The following is a 23,030-nucleotide window of genomic DNA, read 5'->3' as shown; positions in this document are numbered from 1 at the left end:
TACGTTTCTGTCAGATGTGCTTTTTGGGGTTTTGAACTTAGCCATAAAATTTTCTTCTGGTTGAAATTACGCGTAATAAGCTCTTGGACAAGGACCATGGCAAGTCTTTCAGTCTGTGTGTCTGTCTGGTCTTTTGGTCTTTCTGCTTGTCTGTTCTTTGTAAAGATAACTTCTAAATAAACAGTGTCAGTCCTTCCCAGCAGTTTCGCAAATGTGCATGCCTGGCTTTATTGGACAAGTTTTTCTCATGTTTCTTCTTTGTTCCTAAGAGATGTGGTAGAGACCCCATAGTTGGTTTTGGAACAGTAAGCAGCACAGCAGAGTCAGGCTCTGCATCGTGGTTTGGCAGTTCCCGTAAGGAACAGGAGGGGGGCTGTACTGTCTAAGGTCAGAAGTAGTGTCCTTATGTGGTGCTGCACTACGCTGTCTGCTCTGTGGGTGCGAGGCTATAGTGTAAAAAAACCTGGAAGGGCAGGGGAAAGGATATTCTCTCATTGTGATTTGTTGTCCAGTAGATACGCCTAATTCTGATGCAGCAAGATTTTAATGCCATTCTTCTAAATATAGAAAGTGATAATAAAAATACTTACGGTTTCTTTGTAATGATGTGCGGATTGGCTGGCATGTAACAGGGAATATAACGATAGTGATACTGGTGGTTCATGTTTGTTTAGGCCATTGACTGGTCAGAGGTCAGACCTTGTCTTTTCATGTCACTTGAGTCATGAAAGGGAATGTACTTGTTATTTATGGCTGGTGACAATACAGCTGGGTTGAGAGGTAGGAGGGAGCAAATAAGGGTTGTTCTGACCTATGCATTTGATATACATTTTTCTGATTTTTTAAAAATTTTTTTAAATTTTTTTTTCCCTGTGCTAAACCGATGCCCACACAGGTTTGGTTATGATAGTAAATATTCTCTTTGGCTGCCTGCAGCCAGGTTCTCTTGAGCTTTTATGCTACTTAGGATGCACACAGATTGTAACACAGAAATCTGCTCTATTGGCTTTGGCCAGATTCACACACAGTTCTTAATAAAGCAGCGTCTAAGTAGTTTGTCCATAGCTGTGTTTTTAATTTATAGCTGTGGCAGTTCTTCAATCTGTCTGTAATTAATATCTCCTACTTGATTATTTTATGGAGTATCCTACTGTGCGTTAGAAATACTTATATGCTTCCCAAATCCATCCCGTCACTATATCTATTTTAAACAATAAATATTGTTTAAGCTATTGCATTCAGAAAGAACAAAATAAAAGGAAAATCAAGTCAGCAGAATTTATTTTAAGAAAGATGCTTGCACAAGAGTCATTCCCCTCTCCATCTGTATCTTAATCCTGTACTTTCTTGCAGTTCTTGGAAGGAGCTACCATAGAAGTTGACCAAATTCATACACACATGAGACCATTGCTTATGATGTTGGGAGACTATCGAAGTCTGACACTGAATGTTGTGAATCGTCTGACATCTGTCACTAGACTTTTTCCAAACTCTTTTAATGATAAATTCTGTGATCAGATGATGGTAAGCCCATTTAAGTTTTCTTTAGCTCTTCCAGAAGGAATTTTCTTTTAGCTAACATTTGTATTGTTGAAAAGTTAAAGAACGATTCAGTAGTGACTCAATGTATATATTGGAAGTAAAGATTTTTGTTTCACAATGAACAGGAAAAAAAAGAAAGCTTGAAACATTTTGAGTTAATTTCTATAGAGCTATTAAACCAGAAGGTTCAGAGACATTTTTTGTAGAGAAGACATACCTAGTTATGCTAAGGTCTGCTTGGACAAATTTCTCTTTAAGCAAGATGCCAGCAGCATAATATACTAAGGAAACCCTTGAAAATACAGGATGTTTCAAAAAGATGGACCCAATTTGAAATCACTATGTCTCTGCAACCACCAAGTGCCCGTGAATGAAACTCTTACAGTCTGTACAGCAGGTGGAGGGAACATAGAGCATTTATTAAAAGGTTACTAAAACTTGATAACTTATGAAACAATTTGTAAATTTTTGTGTAATTGTAACATGTCGAGTCCATCTTTTTGGAACACCCACTACTTCCTAGTGGGCTAAGTCTGTTTTGTTGTTTTCTTGATTTATAAAATGGTGGAAGTTATTGCCCTTATTTGCAGTTTTTAAACAGTGTATGTGAATTCTTTAGCCTTTTGCAAGGGATATGTAAATATTTGAATGCATACGTATCAAGCAGATCATTACGCAAGTGGAAGCCTATCAGACTTCAGATTCTTGTGCCTTTTAATGTATGTATGGTTGTAACCCTTGCTTTCTTGAATATGGAGAGGACTTTTAGCAACAGTAAACTCTTCACTATGAGGGAATGAAAATAACTAATCATTTTTCCCTTTGTTTCCTTCAAACAATAATTTCTGCCTCTACTTTTCTTGTCGCATATGCTGTCATTTGCTGAAATGGAACAGTGTAATTAGAAGAATAACACTAATTATCTTCTCTTTATAGCAACACCTTCGTAAATGGATGGAAGTTGTAGTTATTACACACAAAGGTGGACAACGGAGCGATGGAAATGTAAGTTAATGGATGCTTTTATGCGGGAAGACAAGAAATAAATAGTATTAATGCTTTGGGATTACAGAACTCATTCAGTTGTAAATGTTGCCATAACTGATTATGCGCTGATGTTTTGTTACAAGCTAATGAACTTATATGTATATTGAATATTTGTTACAAATTTTAGTAAGAGAAGCTTCTTACCTGCTGACTATGGTTACTTTAAACCCTCTGCTATATGGGTTAGTATGGGAATAGCTCGTTGATTTTATTTTTCTTCCCCAGGATTTTCTACTTAGAAATCACTTCTTCAATGGAGTGGCTGATGAGCTCAGCAGCATAATCCCTCTCTTTTTATGAATATGTTTGATGTTCGTAACATAACGTAGTCTTTTGAAAATTATACAGAATAATAGTATAATCGCAGTTAATTTTAAATACAATTTATGAAAAACAAGGTCAATGTTTAGCAGTGGAGATCACATTAATATCTCTCTCCCATCCAAACTAATGGCCTCAATGTTGAACTGTGGAAAGCTTATCAATTTTCTTATAAATGGGAAATTGCGCAGCATAATGACTACACTGTGTGCTCTCAGCAATATGGCACTGAAGGGAATTCCTGCTTCAGTGTTGTTTCATGTAGATTACCAGAAATCCCATAATTCTATTAAGATTTTATTAATAACTTACATTTAGTGTTGAGATTTATTATTGCAACTAGGAAAAAAGTGGGGGTAATTTTATTAATTTCTTTGTTTTTCAAATTAGAATGAAATTAGATTGGGTTCTTATTTCCCTCAAAACACGGAAAGGGCTTAATGGCTTTTCATTACTCTTTCCTGTCATTGCAAAGAGAGCTTTTAAATCTGAATTTAGTCACTGCTTTCTGTTTCATGTAGATGTTCTTTAATGGAGTAGAATTCGTTTCATATGTTTAAACTTCAAACCTGTTCAGTTAAACACATTTTATTCAAGTCAGAGTAGTTCTAAGGCCTTCATCTTCTTTTGGGATTAACTTTTCCTCAGTTGTGATGATTACAGATCATCTTTTTACAACAATATTGTGTTAAACCACAGTGTATCACCTCTAAAATTGATTTTTGTTGTCTCTACATCACATTTAATTGTGGATTCTTCTGCTTTTAATGTTTTCTGTCGATGTTTTCTATGTAGTTGTGTGTTTAGTCTCCTGAACCTGTGATTTTTTTTTTTTTTTTCTTTAGTATCGGTTTAAAACCTGCATAGTCTGAGACACCAGACACTTGAGAAGGAATCTACTATCACATCTTAAGGGGGGAGCGAAATCTGTGGAAACATTTTCAGATAGAATTGTGTGACTGCAAAGCTCATTGAAATATTACTTTTTTTCCCCAGTTGTTGCTCTAAAGTTTCTTTAAAAATAAAAACTCCAGGAGACAGAAGGAGGGCACCGAGTGGTGGTCAGAGTGACTGTAGCTGCCCTTTCACTTGCTCTGATTTCTTCTCGTCCATAGCGAGATTCCAAAATCTGAGATGCTCACTGAAAAGCAATGTTGGGGAGCGTTACTGGAGTAGGATGCATCATTTTGATTGAGTGAGTGCTTAGATCTGGGAGATGGTAAACATGCAGTGGAGAAAGGAGTTGGTCAGGAAAGCTTATGTTTGCCAGCTGAAACGGTACAGAGCACTCTTACTATAACGTTTGTGACCTAAAGAGTTCTTATCATTTTCCAGCAGCACTTTATGAAGCTGCCATTTGATGGTGATGCTGGTGTTGTCATGCAGTTCTCCAGCACAGTGCAGGTGGTGGCTGGTCAGTAAGGCTCCTTAATAAACAGTCCAGACATCTATGGAATGAGTTTTCATACATAAATGGCAATTACAAGCAAACTAAAAACATCAGCTATCTCGGTTAAAAATACTGCATGATAATTAACAACTATCGTGAAGATCCATATCTTTGTTCACCTAAATATTTTTATGATGGTCCTACTGTGTTCCTGAATTGTGACTTGGCCGTTTAGATAAATCAGCAAATTAAACCACAACATATTAAGTAGCGCTTAAGACAATTCATTGGCCCAATGAGCAAAATCTTTGATTTACATCCTTTTTTCCTCTCTTCCTTGCCTCCCCAAGGAAAGGTGTAGTTTTTTTAGGTTAAGGCCAGTGACTGAAAAAACAAGTTTTGCACAGATGTTGCCTCTGACTGTCCCTCTTGAGAACAGTCGCACCACGGTGGAGATTCTGCATTACAGAGTATTAGGACTTTATAGCTTGGTGGTTCAAGTATTGAAAGTGGTTTCATAATTGATGCTGGACAAATTTGCCTTTGAAGATGCTAAAATATTGTTTCCCCTGACTTAATCATCTCTAATATCTTTTTATTCAGTACAAATATTTGAGAAACTACGTCTAAACAATGCAGAGGTAGAAAAAAGGATGCTTTTCATCCTAATTCTTAGAGCAATTCAGAGCATGGGAGATAGCATTGTCTCCATTCTCTCAGTTGAACACGAGAAAATAAACCTACTGAAGTCAGTTTCTGACTGTAACCTGAAAACCAGCATGGACTGATTTGTTCATTGATATTTTTGTGGGCTTTTTCTTTTCATACTGTGACTTCTGTTTTGGTTCAGCCTGCCGCGGAAGGGGTAGAGGTGAGACATTCAGTGGAGGCACCAGGAAATTCTTCATTGTTGTGATTTTTTTGTTTGGTTGGTTTTTTTTTCTTTCTTTTAAACTGTGGTTTGTTAGTTTATTGTTGTGTTTTGGGCAGAGTACATTGTGCCTTTGAGTGCAGTGCTGTGAATCGTCTCCTGTTTGTCTGTGGCAGAGTTGTTTTGATAACATTGCTGTTAAGGCTGTTAAGCATGTTTGTACTAGGAAGAGCAGGATTTTTAGTTTCTGTGAAGGCATAAGTGCTTTCAGAAGATTTTATACATGTTCTCAGTCCTGCACTTCAATCCATGAGAGCAGTCTTGTGGGGGTCTGTCTAGGCAGAGCTTGTTAATGGAGTGGGGCCTTTTACTTAGTGTTTAAATTCAGTTGAGGAAATCCAGTGCACTCAATAATATTCATTTGTATACTTCATACTAGAAGTTGGTTTTAGAGAGATGGTGAGGGCGGATGTTTTGTGCTGTTTTTTCATTTCCCTTTTCTTACTGAAGGAAATCCACACTCTAGTCAACTGAAATATAGTCCCCATTTAAATTACACAATGAAAGAAAAACAAAATTATTTTGGACTTCAGAAGAATTTAATATCTCGTGGCAGAACAGACCTGACTTTTCTTTGAAGTGACCAGCTGTTTGCAAGATATACTGAACAGTGCTGTGAGAAAGCTGTCTGTCCTTGTGTCCAGTCTGGGGCTGTGGAGTGTACAGGAGAAATTGTTTAGAAATTAATTAGAAAGGCTTTTTAATGCATGAGCTGCTTGGTGTAATGCAGTGAGTGCTCCGTAACTCTCCTGTCACCAGTATCATTACACAGTGTTTAGCTCTTGTCTGTAAATCACCACTATACTGACAAAATAAAATCAAACCATGATATTACAAGGGGGGAAAGGCAGACTTCCACAAGAGCAATTTTCTTTGTACATCATGGTAAGTAGGTGCTGTATGTACGTTAAGCCTTTGCATTTGGTTGCTGGCTATACTAATGTAGAGAGGAAAAAAGGTAGGATGTGCGATACTGGTTTTATACATTTAGCTGGTAGTATTAATTTAATCGTGTTTCTTGTTACCTGTAGGAAATGAAGATTTGTTCAGCAATTATAAATTTATTCCATCTGATCCCAGCTGCTCCTCAGACTTTGGTGAAACCTCTGCTGGAAGTTGTTATGAAAACAGAACGAGCGATGTTGATTGAGGTAAAAGTGGAAGTTAACATTGCTGATATTTTTGCTTTATAGTATTTGTAAACGTTAGTATATAATAATTATAATATTTTAAACAAGATATGGGAACATTTGGTATAATAAATATGCTCTTCAAGCCTTTTGGGAGGTGTTAACATTTGTCTTAGACTCTTAAAAGTGAAGTTTTGAAATTGTCAATAAATTCTCATCGTAGAAGTTCTGAACATTTTGTATCTGCATAAATGCCAAGTCAAATGTATTTTCCTGAGTGCCAGTAAATTAGTAGAAAATACTCTGAACTCTGCATTTTTAATCTAAGCTTTATGAATCTTTCAGGCTGGCAGTCCATTCAGGGAACCGCTGATAAAATTTCTGACACGTCATCCATCCCAGACTGTGGAGCTGTTCATGATGGAAGCCACTTTAAATGATCCACAGTGGAGCAGAATGTTTATGGTAAGCTATGTGGGGCAGGGAGCCGAAAAAAGCCCTCATCTTAACAAATCTGATGTATGAAAAGTTCTTAATCTTTTCCATCTTTTTATTTTTCCATATATGACCTTGTAGTCCTTAATCATGGTCTTACTCTGACTGCAGGGTGTCTGTTCTCCGTTCTATATTTGCTTGTTCTGAGCTGTTGATTTTATACCTTTCCTGATCGTGTAGGGTTATTACTGAAGTTGTAGAGGTTATTTTTTATATATGTGAGATATAACCTCTGCAGTTTCAGTGAGGAATAGAAAAGCTCGGGATGACATAGCCTTTTGATATTTTTGCTTTTAAAGGTGGTTGTTAAAATTATTTCTTCCCCTTTTTCAGAGTTTCTTAAAACATAAAGATGCCAAACCCCTACGAGATGTCCTGGCAGCCAATCCGAACCGATTTATCACTCTGCTGTTACCTGTTGGTACCCAAGCGGCTGTTAGACCTGGTTCTCCAAGCACTACCACAATGCGTCTTGACCTTCAGTTTCAGGCTATTAAGGTACTAATTTATTCTTGTTTGTCTCTGCACTAGATAGTTAAAAACTCTTTAGCTACAGGCCTGTTTCACACAGGCTTTCAAGTGTGCGTGTATGTATTATAGCCCGTACAAAAACACTTGTAAAAATTTAAAGAGGAAGGGAAATGAGACTCAAATGAGCTATACTTTTTTAAATCAAGTAAGATATAAGAGGAAAACATGGCAACGAAAACTTTTTAAAATTCCTTTTAAAATTGATCTAAACTAGGTTTTATTTGACCTTTTTAAAAAATATTTTAGAAACCTTAATTGACCTTAAAGAAGTGCTTTTATATTATTGTTTCTGCTGGCAGATCTATTGCATGTTGACTCTGCATTCGTCTTGTTTTGCTTTTGACAGATCATAAGTATTATTGTTAAGAATGATGAATGCTGGTTAGCAAATCAACACTCCTTGGTGAATCAGCTGAAACGTGTGTGGGTGAGTGAAGCTTTTCAAGAGAGACACCGTAAGGAGAATATGGCTGCGACAAATTGGAAAGAACCTAAGCTATTAGCTTATTGCCTACTGAATTACTGCAAGTATGTAAAAACATTTATATCCTATGGCTTGTGTACTTTTTTCTTCTTTTTAAAAAAATTTTGAAAATATTGTAAAGGCATACAGAGGTGCTAAAAAGAGTTATTGAAGAGGAAGTTTAATGCATTTCATAATGCTACCATTAGCTCTAAAGCCATGCCTGCTCTTGGTTCTCTGCTCATTTAAAACCAAGATTAGTTTCTTCACCAGTTCATCAGCATAGTAGTTTGGTTGGTTATTTTTTCACAGAAGCATTTTATTTTTTGTATTTTTACAGAAGGAATTATGGTGACATAGAGTTGCTCTTCCAGTTGCTTCGGGCTTTTACGGGTCGATTTCTCTGCAATATGACTTTCTTAAAGGAATACATGGAAGAAGAGATCCCCAAAAACTACAGTATTCCCCAAAAACGGGCCTTGTTCTTCCGGTTTGTAGACTTCAACGACCCAAACTTCGGAGATGAGCTCAAAGCCAAGGTAACTAAAGCAATTAAATCAAGGGAGCCTGATATTTAGGTTTAATTTTCTTCTTGGGAACTAGGGCAACAAAACTCGCTTACTTAAATGTCAACAAGTTTGATAATTGGCAGAGCCATTTAGGTGAAAATATCACACCTGAAGAACAGCGATAATAAACAGAGACAGCAATTCATCTTGCTTTCAATGCTCACTACTTTAGTTTGCACTTTCTAAGAATCTTTGCCCTTAAAGGGGCAAAGAAGAAGAAAAAAAATCTGCGTATCTATTTCTTAAGGTTTTAGTTATAGCTTCCTTTTGTGATGCAGTGAGTGTTTCTAACCTGCAGGTTTCATGTGAAATTACTTGCATGTTGACTGCCTTTAGAAGGATCTGATAGTTGAGTATAACTGGGGTTTTGTTTCTATTCTGTAGGTGCTGCAACATATCCTGAATCCTGCTTTCTTGTACAGTTTTGAAAAGGGAGAAGGTGAACAGCTGTTGGGACCCCCAAACCCAGAGGGAGATAATCCAGAAAGCATCACTAGTGTTTTTATAACAAAGGTGACAACCCTTGTTTACATCAACATGTTTGAAAATTAAAACAAAAAGTTGTTCCTCTCGTTGGCTTTTTAATCCTGATTTGAATTTGTCATGCTGTTTCTAAATACTGTGATCAGTTGTATCAAATCTGTCATAACTTGAACTGTTGTGAGATCCATTGGTCAGGATTGGACTGCAGTTTTCGGTTTATGATATCTCTTTGACTTGAACATCTGTCTTTGGGATACAGCTGTATAAGGCCCATTTCTCGCCTTTTTCCTAAGCAAAGCTGACCATGACGGAACACCGATATCTTTATAATTCGCTTCAGTTTCATTGAACCAGTTTGCAGTTAAAAAATAGATGTTGAAGATGAGGGTTGGGTTTTTAAGATTTTTTTTTTTTTTTTTTTTTAGTAGCTTTGGAAGTTCCTGAATGTGCATAGTATTTAAAATATCTCACCTCAGGAGGTCGTTTTGTGGGTATTAAACTGAATAAAAAATGTGGTTTTAGTTATTAGTTTTCTTAAAAAACATTCAAAAAGGAAAAAAAACCTAGGACTTTGCTTTTATAGATAATAAAGTTGGGTTTTCCTGTTTCATTTTTCTCATCTTCCTCCTCTCCTCTTTGGTCATCCCTGGGACTAGGTACTTGATCCAGAAAAACAGGCGGATATGCTGGATTCCCTCAGGATATATCTCTTGCAGTTTGCCACACTTCTGGTGGAGCACGCTCCACATCACATTCATGACAATAACAAGAACCGGAACAGCAAACTGCGACGCTTAATGACGTTTGCTTGGCCTTGCCTCTTGTCCAAGGCGTGTGTGGACCCAGCATGCAAATACAGCGGGCATTTGCTTCTGGCACACATCATTGCAAAATTTGCCATCCATAAGAAGATAGTTCTGCAGGTATTGACTATGAGCTTGTATTCACACGTTTAAGGGATGTTGATAAGGTCTGTGGTGTGCTTTTATTTTAAAATGCAGAGTGGAGGGTGGACAGTAGTTTTGGAGACTTAGTACACAAGTAACAGTTGAATTCATATGGAACAACTATATGCAGAAGCAGGAAGCCAAATATTAATACAAATTTATTTGGGGATAGGGAGTGCAGAAAGAAGTTTGAAGACAAGTGAAAACAGAGAAGGGTGATGGGACAATTAAAAGTCCTTGGTTGGATTAACAAAATTGATAATGTTTCGTTATTTAGAAGAGACAGACGTTTCAGTTGAGACAGAATGTGGGAACCAAAGGAAAACTTCAAACTGGACAGTGGAGAGGGAGGAAGAAAAAGGGAATGCAAGGGAGACAGAAGTATAAGCTGTAGACTTCTGATGATGAAGTATCATTGTATACTTATCAAATTATGGGCCTTTAGGAAAAAAATTGTGTTGTTTAGAAAACATATGTTGTACTTTCTCTTTCTTTAGAAATACTTTAATATTACACATATTTGCAGAAATAATGTTGATCAGAAACTTTGCTGTTTAGGTTTTTCACAGTCTTCTAAAAGCTCATGCGATGGAGGCCCGTGCTATTGTCAGGCAAGCGATGGCTATCCTGACTCCAGCTGTGCCTGCTCGGATGGAGGATGGACATCAGATGCTGACTCACTGGACACGGAAAATCATTGTGGAAGAGGGTCACACGGTTCCCCAGCTAGTACATATTTTGCACCTGATAGTACAACATTTCAAGGTACTTGTACCAATTATTCTGGTAGTCATCGTATCTCAGATATTACGGAGATAAACTGCAGTTTGATATACGGTTCAGTTTCAAAAGGCATCAGCTGTCTGCGAAGATACTTATTTAAAACTGAAAACAGCTATTAAATAGCAAACCACTTATTAAGATTTATTGCAATTGAAGTTAGAGCTCAGAATGTTAGGTGAAAGTCTGCAGGGTTAATTCACTGCTGAGCTGTGAAGATTCTTTAAGATTTGTTTAAAAAACGTGCAGAACCATATTATTTTCTTTCCTCCTGTAGTCCTTATTTGTTTGACTTTATGTATTCTGTGGGGTTAAACAGGTAACTGTTACCTCCAGCTAACGTATGCTGGGAGACACTCAACAAATAGGGGAGTGCTACACAGTGTCAATATGGGAGTGTTTTTGAAAATAATAAAATATGATCCAAAGTGACAGCTAGCTGATAAGCTTTTAAGTCACTTTTCAAGAATTGGAGCCTCACTGTTTTTTTAAAAAAGAATCTGTCCATTCAAATGTGAGTTGTATCTCTCTAAAAGGATCAGCAAAAAGTTTGAATTATTGTTCCTTGAGAAAAATGATGTATCTTCGAAGAAAAAAAATCTTAATGCAAGTATGTGCAATCAGGAGTCCCCACTGAAAATTGTAGCCAAAATTTTGTCTTCGAAGAACCAGTTACTTTTCTGGATTGCAAAATTTGAACATGGTAGAGATTTAGCAAACTTATGGATTAAAGACTGTTTTACCATTTTATTTTTACGGTAGTTTTTCTGTAGAATTCTATTGGTTAATGGCCTAACATGACTCTGAAACCATCTTTTCAGGTTTATTATCCAGTGAGACATCACTTGGTTCAGCACATGGTTAGTGCCATGCAGAGACTGGGCTTCACTCCCAGTGTTACCATAGAGCAAAGAAAACTAGCAGTGGATCTTGCTGAAGTAGTTATTAAATGGGAATTGCAAAGAATTAAAGACCAGCAGGTAGGAAGTCTAAACAAACCAGTAAAGATTGAGCTGTTATACAGTTAAATGCTTTTTTAACATGCACGTCACTGGTATTTCAGCCAGATTCAGATATGGACTCAAGTGCAAGTGGAGATGGACCAAGTTCTGCCTCATCTGCTGTTAAAAGAGGACTGTCTGTTGATTCTGGCCAAGAAGTAAAACGATTCAGGACAGCGACAGGAGCAATAAGTGCTGTAAGAAAAATTCAGATTTTGTTCATAAACTCTGATATTATAACCTGTAGTTTAGTTTACTGGTTTTTTTTCCACATAACTCGAAACTCCCCGAATTGAAGATTATAATTCTAGAAAACATTTTAAATCTGTTCTTGTTGTTATCCTTCTTCAACGTCGTTTATGGGTTTTGTGTTTTGTATACATGCAGGTATTTGGGCGCAGCCAGTCCCTGCCAGGAGCTGATGCGCTTCTTTCCAAGCCGATTGACAAGCAGCACACAGATACAGTCGTGAATTTCCTGATTAGAATCGCTTGCCAGGTAGTATGTTTATTCTGATAAGCAAGTACCAATGCGGCATTAGTAGCCAAAACCATAAACCCCTCTTTTCATAGGAGTCCTTTTATGCTTGGATTATTCTAGTATTTGTGGACTTTCTTTTGCCGAAAGGTTAGAAACTTCAGTGCAAAATTGTACAAAAAGTACAGTGTTTTAAGGAGGAAAGAAATTGAATTTGATAATCAGTTTCTGCATGTTTTCATTTCACAAATGATAGATATTATACATGAGAGGTGTGCTTTAGCTTCTTATTGTTGGCATTGTTTGTTTATAGCATGATGCAGGGAGCGTGCACTTAGAAAGGGAAAGAATCTCCATTTTTACTGTGCTGTTGACCACTTCTAGCACTTTGTTTCTTCATTACTTTATCTTTTCAAGCAAGTACTATATAAATGCGACTAGTAGAATTTGGCTGGAGCCAGGCAAAGACTTAAAGTTCCCATAAGTTTTTTTTCTTAATTCATTTATGTATTTGCCTGATGCTGCAAAGTATGCTTTTTTTATTGCCTAGATTTCACGGCAAGAATATTTTACCCCAAAACTGAAGAATATTTATAGTTTCATAGGGAAAGACTATTTCAATTACATATCTAAGGATAACAATTGTAATAGACTTTTCAAGATCAAATACATGGAATTACTTCTTTTCATGCAGCATGTAGCTTTTCACCAAGTTTTGTTAAGAATTAACTTCTCCAGAGTGGGGAAGATTAGCTGGGTGTAGCTCAAAGCTGAAACTTTTTATGACTTCTGCAGCAGACTCAGCTGGTAAGTAACATAGGATTTTATACACCACAGTCCATTGCACAGAATAGACGTGAATTGATTGAAGATTTATGTATGTTTATGGATACCTTGCAAACAGAAAAGGTGGTGAGAGTTGTAGTAATAACGTATGGGTTTACACTTATTTTAATATACCTTTGATGGGTGATTTGGGGTAATTAGCTAGCAGTTTAGACACTAGTTTTGATATTTACTATTAGTTGTCAGCTTTTTGTGCAGTTAAATGCCCTGTGACTATACTGATAAAACTACTTAAGCTCATCCATTTCAGAAATAAGAAATTATGTGCTTGCCTGGAATGCATAATAAATTAATGAGTTGGTTACAAAAGGTTGTCATTTTGTTAACTCTGATTAATTGCTAGGTAAATGACAACTCAAACACTGCTGGTTCTCCTGGGGAATTACTGTCTCGCCGCTGTGTCAACCTTCTGAAAACAGCTTTACGACCAGACATGTGGCCAAAATCAGAACTGAAATTGCAGTGGTTTGATAAGCTGCTAATGACTGTGGTAGGTACCATTCCAGTCCTGTAGGTCTTTAGGTTTCTCTATCACATATTTCGTTGAATAGTTACATTATCTGGCTACTGGGTTTTAGTCTTAATATTTTCTTCTTTGTAGTAAAACACATAAAGAGTTAGGTATGTGAATTGCATCGGTGGTTATGATTTGTATAGCTGCAGTACTTACAAATATTAAAATAGACTTAGGAGCCAGCGGAGTAGCTTCCTGTATTATGTTGATTTTGAAATAGGTTGTAGGAATGTATGTCTTAATTTTGTGCTATGTGGCATCAGTTATTCAGGAGGTTCAGGAAAAAGAAAAATGCTTCTGCAGCAAACTAACTAACAATCTTAATGGTAATTTTGTAGGTTTAGAATAATATGTCTAGGAATATTTTATTTCCTCTTGTGTGTTTGTTTTTTATTTTTTTTCCTAGTTCCAAATATCCCCTTTTCTTACCTTTAAGTATAACTTATAGTAGAATGTGCTGTTTTAGAACTTCACTGAAGGCCTGTCTCTGAAAGATGCTGACAAACAGATAAGACATTATCATCTGTAGAAAGCATTTAGAACCATCGAGGTTGTGGGCAACTTTCAAAACTGAGGACCACAAAAAACATCACAAGGAACATACTGTAAATGCTTAAGTAACATTTTTATGGGCAAAGATTTCATAGCACTTGGTATTTTACTGTTTTATATTGCATGACATCCAAAAGATTGATGTGAAACTTGGCTAGTGTGGAAACCTCAGCTTTATTACAGGTTGTCAACAGGTTTGTTTTGAACTTGCTGATCTGCGTCATACCTGCGTGGTTTCCCCCACTCGCTGCATTTTTGTATGTGTTCTCTTCAGGAACAACCCAATCAGGCCAACTTTGCCAACATCTGCACTGGCTTAGAGGTCCTGAGTTTCCTGTTGACTGTCCTGCAGCCCCCTGCTGTCCTCAGCAGCTTCAAACCCCTGCAGCGCGGGGTGGCCGCTTGTATGACCTGTGGCAACACCAAGGTTTTGAGAGCAGTACACAGTTTGCTTTCTCGTTTGATGGGGATTTTTCCTACAGAACCAAGTATGTGGTATTTTCTTGCTCCTTATATCCTTTATTGCTACATAACTTAAGTGATTAAGGGCAGGGTGAAGACACTCTTTGGAATGTGTTAATATTCTGGTTTTTGATTCCTGCATTTAATGGTCCATTTTAGCTTGCACTTTGAACCTCTGTTTGAAAAAAGAAAAGCTGAAATAAGTAATCACGTGGAATACATCATTATCCATTGACATAAAAATTTAATAACCTGTGGCTGTCATAACTCTAGTTCAATAAATGCATGCTATAAATTTAATGTATTTTTGCAATTATCATTTTTCAGCTTAAGAAGTGCAATTTTTTTTAGTTGTTGAGCTTTTCTGTTTTGCTAAAACAAGGAAGGGAGATAGAGTGCAAAAAAAGAAAGACAATAGGTAATGTGCTATGTCTTAATATAAACTAATGTAGATAATCTTTATTAAAAAAATCAGTTATGTAAGACTTCTCATCCATATGAATTATTTAGAGGTAGTGGTACACTATTATAGAAGACATATTGGTTGTATAATAAAGAGGTTTATATAAATGAAGGATCTCTCGTGTTACCTTGGTTTATTAGCAAGATGAAGTTCCGATGATGGTGTAGATGAGTGGATGTTCACAGTGTAACTGTTCCTTGCTCTGTGCCTGATGTTACCAGAATTAAACACAACTCTCCAAACTCCGCAGGTACCTCAAGTGTCGCTTCAAAGTACGAAGAGCTGGAGTGCCTTTATGCTGCAGTTGGAAAGGTTATTTATGAAGGACTTACTAATTATGAAAAGGCCACCAATGCTAACCCTTCCCAGCTCTTCGGTAAGCTTCACATCTCTAGCAGCCATTGTACAGTGCCCCTTAATGAGTGTGATCTTTGTCATGAGCTCTTATTTTCTGTAAGGAAATTGAAATCTGATATCGTGCAGAGGAGGCTGTGGGAAGCATTTGGAGCTGACTTGAGAGACGAGCTTGGGATGTCTGTTCTCTGGGAAGAAAAGGACGGGGGGTTCATTCCATTCTGTCTCCTCCTGGCAGCTGACTTGGGAGCAATTAAGGGAAGTGGGGAGCTGCAGCTGTGCTAGATCAAAGCCTTTTATATTCAAAGTGCATAGAAAAAAGATGCAGCATTCAGATTAACCAAAATACAGCGTAAAAGTTACTGGAAACTTGTTACATGGAAAAACCAAAATCCTGTGGGTACTACTCTGAGATATAATAGACTATTTCAAGGGATCTGTGTAAACATTCTTAGGTGTTACTGCCTTATACTTCATTTTTCAGTTGTCTTTAAAGCCACATTTATCAGCTGATTTAGATAGTGTAGGAAGATTTATGTATTTATAAATCTTGAATTCTCAGCAAGTAGAAATTAGGAAAATACTATTTTTTTTCTTGATTGAGCAAATCTGAATTCTTAGCATATACCATTCTGAAGACCTGAAATGTTATTTTCTTGTTCTTTGTACGTAATTAACTGGTAGGGAGCTCAGCTACATACAACAATTACAAAGATATATTGGAATAATACTGTTTGGCCCAGAAGTGGTTGTGTTGGTAATATGGACTTGAAATTGCACCATTTTGGAAAACTTGTTGATTTAAATGGCAAATGACCTTCACTGTTCTACTCTGTGATCTGTGCAGGTAGTTGTAATTTCGCTTTGGGAATTGCCTATTTCTCAGATGTCAGGCTGTGCCTTACAACAAACTAACCAAGAAAGATGTTTCTTATACTGTGTCCAGAGTCTCACTTAAAAGCATCACTACAATCTCACTGTCAGATGGTGCATAACTTATTAAATCTGTGCTTGAGAGGCTGAACTGTGTGTGCCAAATTCTGTGCACATCTGAGCAGCAAAAGAAAAACTTTTGAAGCAACCACTCAATGAACAAAGCGCGCTTCTGTAAATATTGTGGGCTTCTCTTGAACGATGAAGTCGCAGTAAGGAAAGAAGTAGCTCTAGGTTTTGTAGAGGGTATAGTTTGACAGGATGTTTGTACTTTTTAAAAAGATTTAAGTATTTTAAAACATAGATGTTGCTAAAACTGATTGGTTTGCATGGATATGGATAAGCTTATATTAAGACGAGTGTTGTCAACAACTGTGTAATTTGAAGGGAGTGCGATCTCGTAGGCATCGTGCATTCATAAACTCTTCCAAAAGTACCTGTTTCAATAGTGTTAACTTTTTCACTCTACAGTAACTGATTTATGAAACTTTATAAAGTTTCTAGATTAGAAAAACAAGATTGTGTAACTTTTAATTTTTTTTATTTTTAATTACTAAACTCCGTCCTATTCATGTAGAAGTTTTGCTAGTTTTTGCCGCTAAAACAAAGATGCAACATTAGGAGTTAGTTTCATTTTGCCTGGTTAACTATTTGTTGTTACTGTAAGGCCTTGGAGCAGTATCTGCTCTCAATTCCTCTCTTTCTCCCCTTTGTCCATCCACCACACACTGAGATACAGAACTTTAAAATATTTTACTTATTGCAAAAATTATAGTTTAGGTTAAAGTTGAGACTGAAAGGTTTTCTTCAAATCTATCCGGATTTCTAATCTTTGTAAGCTGGGGAGTCGCATGCTTCTTTCACAGTAGGACAAATACAGGTAGAACACTTTCCTATCTCTTACTTGTGTCATGCTCAATAGAAGTTTTACTTAAGTATTGTTTTTTATCTCCAGGTACTTTAATGATTCTGAAGTCTGCGTGCAGTAACAATCCCAGCTATATTGACAGGCTGATTTCAGTTTTTATGCGATCTCTGCAGAAGATGGTCAGGGAACACTTAAACCCACAGGCTACAGCAGGAACAGCAGAAGCAAATACAGGTATTGTATTGCGTTAGTAGTCTAAGGATGTTAACGGTTAGAGGTGTTGTAAAGTATTACAATCTATTCATCCTAAAGGGACTCAAATGATTTTGTAGAGTTTTGTATGCGTTATTACATGCTGAAAAATACTTCAGCATTAGTGAGAGATATTACCAAAGTATTGATGGATAAAAATGCACTTTGAGTTCTGGTTACCTCCTTGATATGTACATTTCAGTATTAACCCCAAAAAATCAGAAAACGGTTAGTGAATATTTTTTGAGCTACAGCATATATACTGAAATTCTTTGAGAGTTTATAGTGTTGAGGGGAGAGGAGCTGATTTTTCTTGATTGTTCTGTGCCTTCACTTTTTTTATTCCTTCCTATTTCTTAATACTGGAACAACTGTTTGTGAAATTACCTTGATAGACCTGATGCTTTTGTTTTTTATGTCTGTACAATTCTCTCTCTAACCAGATGAACTGGGTCATGAGTCATTGCAAAAAAAGTCAGATGTTCTTTTAGAAAAAAAATCCGGTGCTAGTAAAGACCGCTGAAATTTATTAATGAATAAGCTACTGAAGAAAATACTCTGAAAGAATTGCTGCTGTTAGATTCTGAGCTCATATTTTAATTAGGTAAATGAGAACCTTGGAAATTTTATTAACACTGAGAAAGAATTGGAAAATTATTCAACTTGACAGATAAGCAAGTCAGGAAATTATCAGAACAGAATAGGCGTGCTGCATCATACAGTATTTCTTTCACAAGGTTAATTGCAGTTTTTCAGTACTGGGATTTCATAATATCTCTTACCAAAGATTTACTGAAATGAAACCCCACAGACTTGCCTTTAGTATTTTGAATGGATTTGGGTTTTTTGGAATGAGTCTGTCGCACTTGTTTAGGAATGGAAAGTAGTAATTCTGAATCTGTTGTTTCTAGATATATATTTCCAGGCAAGAGATATTGTGAGTGACCATCCCTGGGTGTATTTAAAAGGCGCGGAGCTGTGGTGCTTAGGGACGTGGTTTAGTGGTGGACTTGGCAGTGCTGGGTTAATGGTTGGACTTGATGGTCTTAAAGGTCTTTTCCAACCTAAATGATTCTGTGATTGTTGTAGCTGTTTCTAAATTACAGTAGCTTGTCTTGAAAATTTCTTTACTAGGCGTTTTATAGGCATCTGTACAATCCTAATCCTTCTTCTGCATCCATAGCAGGTACGAGTGAACTGGTAATGCTGAGCCTGGATCTTGTGAAAACTCGCCTGGCTGTGATGAGCATGGAAATGAGGAAAAATTTTATACAAGCTATTCTAACATCTCTCATTGAAAAATCAACGGATGCCAAAATTCTTCGTGCAGTGGTAAAAATAGTGGAAGAGTGGGTGAAAAACAATTCCCCAATGGCAGCTAATCAGGTAAGTTGAGAAGACAAAATCATTATTGCACTCAAATACTAAATAAATGTAAACCACTGCTATAATTCATCGTTTTTTGACAGTGAGGTTTCTAAGAATTTGTTATATATATTTAGATGCCCTTGATGAGATTTGGAATATTTTGCATCCCCTGTGAAGGTAACTGGAGGTGCTTAGTGTTTTTTAGGCTTATATTAGATGTTTGATCTCAAATGCTGTTTTGCTGAGATCTTGTTTTGAACTAAAAATTTTAAAAATACATTTCACATTAACTTGGGTAGAGAGATTCTTCAGGAAGAAGATGGCTGCAGCTGATTTAAATAGTGTTATTCTTGGAACATTTTGTGGTCTCAATTTGCCATATTTTCTGTTAGAGTTGAGTACTTGACAACCTAGAGCTGTATAAAAAGACCTTCTCTTTATGAAAAATCTAACAGATATTTTAAAATCTACAACTTAAACCTGTTTTTAGTCACGATTTAAAAATTCTCTAGCATATATTAGAAGGATAAATGCTTGAGTTATTTTTGTTTTTAAGAACTATGACCCCTTCTACCAAGCTATTTTTCAGTATTTGAGAAGCAAAGGAGTGATATAAAGGAAAGCTGAGGTGGACTTTGGATGTGCCGGTTCTCTGCATATTTTAAAATGAATTGACAAAATTAATCATGTCTTCTTTTAACACAGACACCTACTCTCCGGGAGAAGTCCATTTTACTAGTGAAAATGATGACTTACATTGAAAAGCGTTTTCCAGAAGACCTTGAATTAAATGCCCAGTTCTTAGACCTTGTTAACTATGTCTATAGGTAACTATGGCAATTGATCATTTATTGCAGCTTATTGGTTCATAGTTTGTATCATATGTGACCTTTGTAACATGTCATCGGTCTTTTTAGATCTGAATTCAGTGTTTGTGGTATTTATGGAAGACAATTGGAAAACAGAAGTCCCTTAGAAGGGATTTTGGTTTTGGCTCCGCTAAAGTATCTCCACAGCACCAGCCTCTTCCTTTTCTGAGATACCAGGGTGTCCTTGTAGCTGGTTGTATCCTAAATGTTGTGGTGACAGCTGAAATCTGACTTTTTTTGACATCTGTAGGGTATTAAGACTTCTTTTTTTAAAACTTAGTGTAAATTATACTTTCAGGAGACTTTGCTAGCTAAACTGGCAGGTTTTGTAACATGATAAAATAAATAGAATAGTTACCATATAAAAAAAATACCAGATATTTAATTTTGTGCTGATGATTCACATTATTTTGAGTTACTGTTTGCTGCTGTTCTGTTTTCTAGTTAACTGTGCAAAGCCCTCGTATGGACATGGTGGTCAGAAGTTTTTATCAATGAATGTCATTTGGCATTTCAAACAGGATACAGATGGGGCTGAATTTGTTTCATGATTATGATAAGATTTTATCCTGAAGGAGTTTTTTACAATAGTTCTGGGGTAATTGTCTAAAAAGCACCAATATTTTCTTTGCTGTTTCTCTGAAGTGCTGCACCTGGATGCATGCCACACCATGTGGACATCTCCAGAGTATCACCTCTTTGGATTTTTGCTATTTTATATACAAAACCCAGAAGGCTTTTCTTTCTGATGTCTCTGTCACTTCATTTTTATTCATTTTAGGGATGAGAGTCTTTCTGGTAGCGAACTTACTGCTAAACTTGAGCCAGCATTTCTTTCGGGTTTGCGTTGTGCCCAGCCGCTCATACGAGCCAAATTTTTTGAGGTCTTTGACAATTCTATGAAACGTCGTGTTTACGAGCGCCTACTTTACGTGACCTGTTCTCAGAACTGGGAAGCAATGGGAAATCACTTTTGGATAAAACAATGCATCGAGGTAGGGAAATTATTTGTATCAGAAATACAATTATAATTTGACAAATATGTTTTATTCCCCATTTTCCACGGCTGTGTTTAAAAGCATTATGCAATTTGCATCTTGTAGTATGTATTATCTGTATCAAAGCTAAAAATACCAAGTCTGTTGCCTCAGATACTTCCACTGGTTGATAAATATTAAACCATAGTGATGTTTTCCTTGAAATACTACAGTAAGATGTATATTTAAAAACTCTTCTTGCTTTTCAATGTCTTAGCTCCTGTTGGCAGTGTGCGAGAGAAATACTACAATTGGGACAAGCTGTCAGGGTGCTATGCTGCCATCCATCACCAACGTCATCAACCTTGCTGACAGTCATGACAGAGCAGCATTCGCTATGGTCACCCACGTCAAACAAGAGCCTCGTGAAAGGGAAAACAGTGAATCCAAAGAAGAGGTAACTTACAGAAAATACTGTATTTAAAGAAATCTTTTTGATGGAATGTAGCTCTTCCTAGTTTCTCATCAAGTAAGTCTGGAGGATGGGTCTTGAGATGATGTGCACAGATTATTCTGTATATCTTCTGTGTAATACATCGTAGTTTAACCATGCGCAGGTTTCTCAGAACTTCACTCATTTGACCTGACCTTTACTATAGCACTATAGCAATTCTATATCTGAACCTGAAGAACTAGCAGAAATAAATAGTGAGACCTGAAATAAGTTGATGGGAAGGGTATTTTGTATTTGTTTGGAAAAAAGCAAAAGTACTTAGGAAATATCTGCATGCTCTGAGTTGTTTACTTCTGCGTAGGATGTTGAAATAGACATTGAGTTGGCTCCAGGGGATCAGACCAGTACACCTAAAACTAAGGAGCTTTCTGAGAAGGACATTGGCAATCAACTGCACATGTTGACCAACCGGCATGACAAATTTCTTGACTCTCTTCGAGAAGTAAAGGTTGGTACAGGCCGTTTATTTCCTGACTAATCACTGTAATACTAAGTTTTCAAACAGACTTGACGGGCATTTTTTTTTCCTTTGTTTATCTCACACTTCTGATTTTTTTTTTTTTTTTTTTTTTATGGAGACATCTCTTATAATCTTGTGTGAGTTGCTAATTGTTACTCTATCCCTTTCCTACAAAGTCAAATTTCACCCTGTTCCACCTATAAGTGTGTTATAACTGTTGAGTTAAGAAAACAATGATGGCAAAGACCAGGTATAGGATCAAAAAAAGTATGGTATCTTAGGATTAAATAATTTACAAGAAGATAATTTTAGCTGAAAGCTGTGTTGAAATCTCATGGTAGTAACAGTTCTATCCAATTTTTTTAAAAATAGCTACAGTACTGAATCAGTCTTGATCAATGTGAAAATATGATTAAATTCTTGTTACAGTCATCTGTATTGCTAAAGGAAACATTTTTCATATGTTGATTGGAAAAGGCATTTGCATTACTGCTTAAACAACTGTGTAACTGTGAACTATTTTTCCATAGTATTAATTGTATTTTTCCCATTGATTTATATCTCTGTCTTTTTGTTTCTAGACTGGAGCATTGCTTAGTGCCTTTGTTCAGTTGTGTCATATTTCTACACCATTAGCAGAGAAGACTTGGATACAGCTGTTTTCACGACTTTGGAAAATCTTGTCTGACAGACAACAACATGTAAGAGTCTCTCTCCTCACTTACAAATTCCTCTTTGTAAATGACTCATGTTTCAGGAAAATTTATTTGTGTGATAAATGACTCGTTCACTTGCTTTGAGAAGTTTGCCATTCTTTATGACCAGTGAATGCTGTATACCTCTGTCAATACATCTTTTGAAAGAAACAGGACCCTTCAATTTAAACAGAGAAATACACCTATCAAATGATTGTTCCCTGCATTAACAAGATTTTTAATCTAAATTCTCTAATTGAAGAATCAGAATGAACAATTCTTATGTTTTTTCTTCTAGGCTCTAGCAGGTGAAATCAGCCCTTTCTTGTGCAGTGGCAGCCATCAAGTACAGCGAGACTGCCAGCCGAGTGCACTCAACTGCTTTGTGGAAGCAATGTCACAGTGCGTTCCGCCCATTCCCATCAGACCTTGTGTCCTGAAATACTTGGGTAAAACTCACAATCTCTGGTTTCGTTCTACACTGATGCTGGAACATCAAGCCTTTGAAAAAGGACTGAGTCTACAGATCAAGCCTAAACAGACAACAGAATTTTATGAGCAGGAAAGCATAACTCCTCCTCAACAGGTAGCTTTATATTAATTGAAATGCCTTACGAGACGTGAAGAGAAAAAATGCAGTGACAGTATAGGACAATAGTATCATAGAATCATTTAGGTTGGAGAAGACCTTTAAGATCATGGAGTCCAACCATAAACCTAACACTGCGAAGTCCACCACTAAAGCACGTCCCTAAGTGCCAGGGCTACATGTTTTTTAAACACCTTCAATGATGGT

General features: G+C 36.6%; 1 protein-coding gene across 10 annotated transcripts in view; it reads left to right on the top strand.

The window, feature by feature from the left end:
• The window catches only part of TRRAP (transformation/transcription domain associated protein), a 90,176-nt gene that overhangs the window by 30,039 nt on the left and 37,107 nt on the right, over positions 1–23,030 (top strand). For 6 of the 10 annotated variants that reach the window (XM_065644468.1, XM_065644475.1, XM_065644472.1 and 3 more), the window contains 24 exons: positions 1,354–1,524; positions 2,479–2,547; positions 6,263–6,382; positions 6,707–6,826; positions 7,190–7,354; positions 7,734–7,915; positions 8,191–8,389; positions 8,804–8,932; positions 9,559–9,825; positions 10,408–10,614; positions 11,451–11,609; positions 11,693–11,827; positions 12,018–12,128; positions 13,297–13,443; positions 14,294–14,507; positions 15,195–15,320; positions 17,187–17,333; positions 18,535–18,737; positions 19,425–19,546; positions 20,370–20,583; positions 20,843–21,022; positions 21,381–21,527; positions 22,121–22,240; positions 22,533–22,820. In XM_065644468.1, the coding sequence (XP_065500540.1) occupies positions 1,354–1,524; positions 2,479–2,547; positions 6,263–6,382; positions 6,707–6,826; positions 7,190–7,354; positions 7,734–7,915; positions 8,191–8,389; positions 8,804–8,932; positions 9,559–9,825; positions 10,408–10,614; positions 11,451–11,609; positions 11,693–11,827; positions 12,018–12,128; positions 13,297–13,443; positions 14,294–14,507; positions 15,195–15,320; positions 17,187–17,333; positions 18,535–18,737; positions 19,425–19,546; positions 20,370–20,583; positions 20,843–21,022; positions 21,381–21,527; positions 22,121–22,240; positions 22,533–22,820 (3,942 nt within the window). The remainder of the gene's footprint in view (positions 1–1,353; positions 1,525–2,478; positions 2,548–6,262; positions 6,383–6,706; positions 6,827–7,189; positions 7,355–7,733; positions 7,916–8,190; positions 8,390–8,803; positions 8,933–9,558; positions 9,826–10,407; positions 10,615–11,450; positions 11,610–11,692; positions 11,828–12,017; positions 12,129–13,296; positions 13,444–14,293; positions 14,508–15,194; positions 15,321–17,186; positions 17,334–18,534; positions 18,738–19,424; positions 19,547–20,369; positions 20,584–20,842; positions 21,023–21,380; positions 21,528–22,120; positions 22,241–22,532; positions 22,821–23,030) is intronic. The other 4 variants (XM_065644477.1, XM_065644476.1, XM_065644474.1 and 1 more) reach the window with 1 other exon arrangement.

Source organism: Caloenas nicobarica, chromosome 14 (genome assembly GCF_036013445.1).
Source record: "Caloenas nicobarica isolate bCalNic1 chromosome 14, bCalNic1.hap1, whole genome shotgun sequence".
In the NCBI taxonomy this organism is placed as follows: Eukaryota; Metazoa; Chordata; class Aves; order Columbiformes; family Columbidae; genus Caloenas; species Caloenas nicobarica.
The sequence above is the reverse complement of the archived record's forward strand: the minus strand, read 5'-3'. Positions and strand labels throughout refer to the sequence as shown.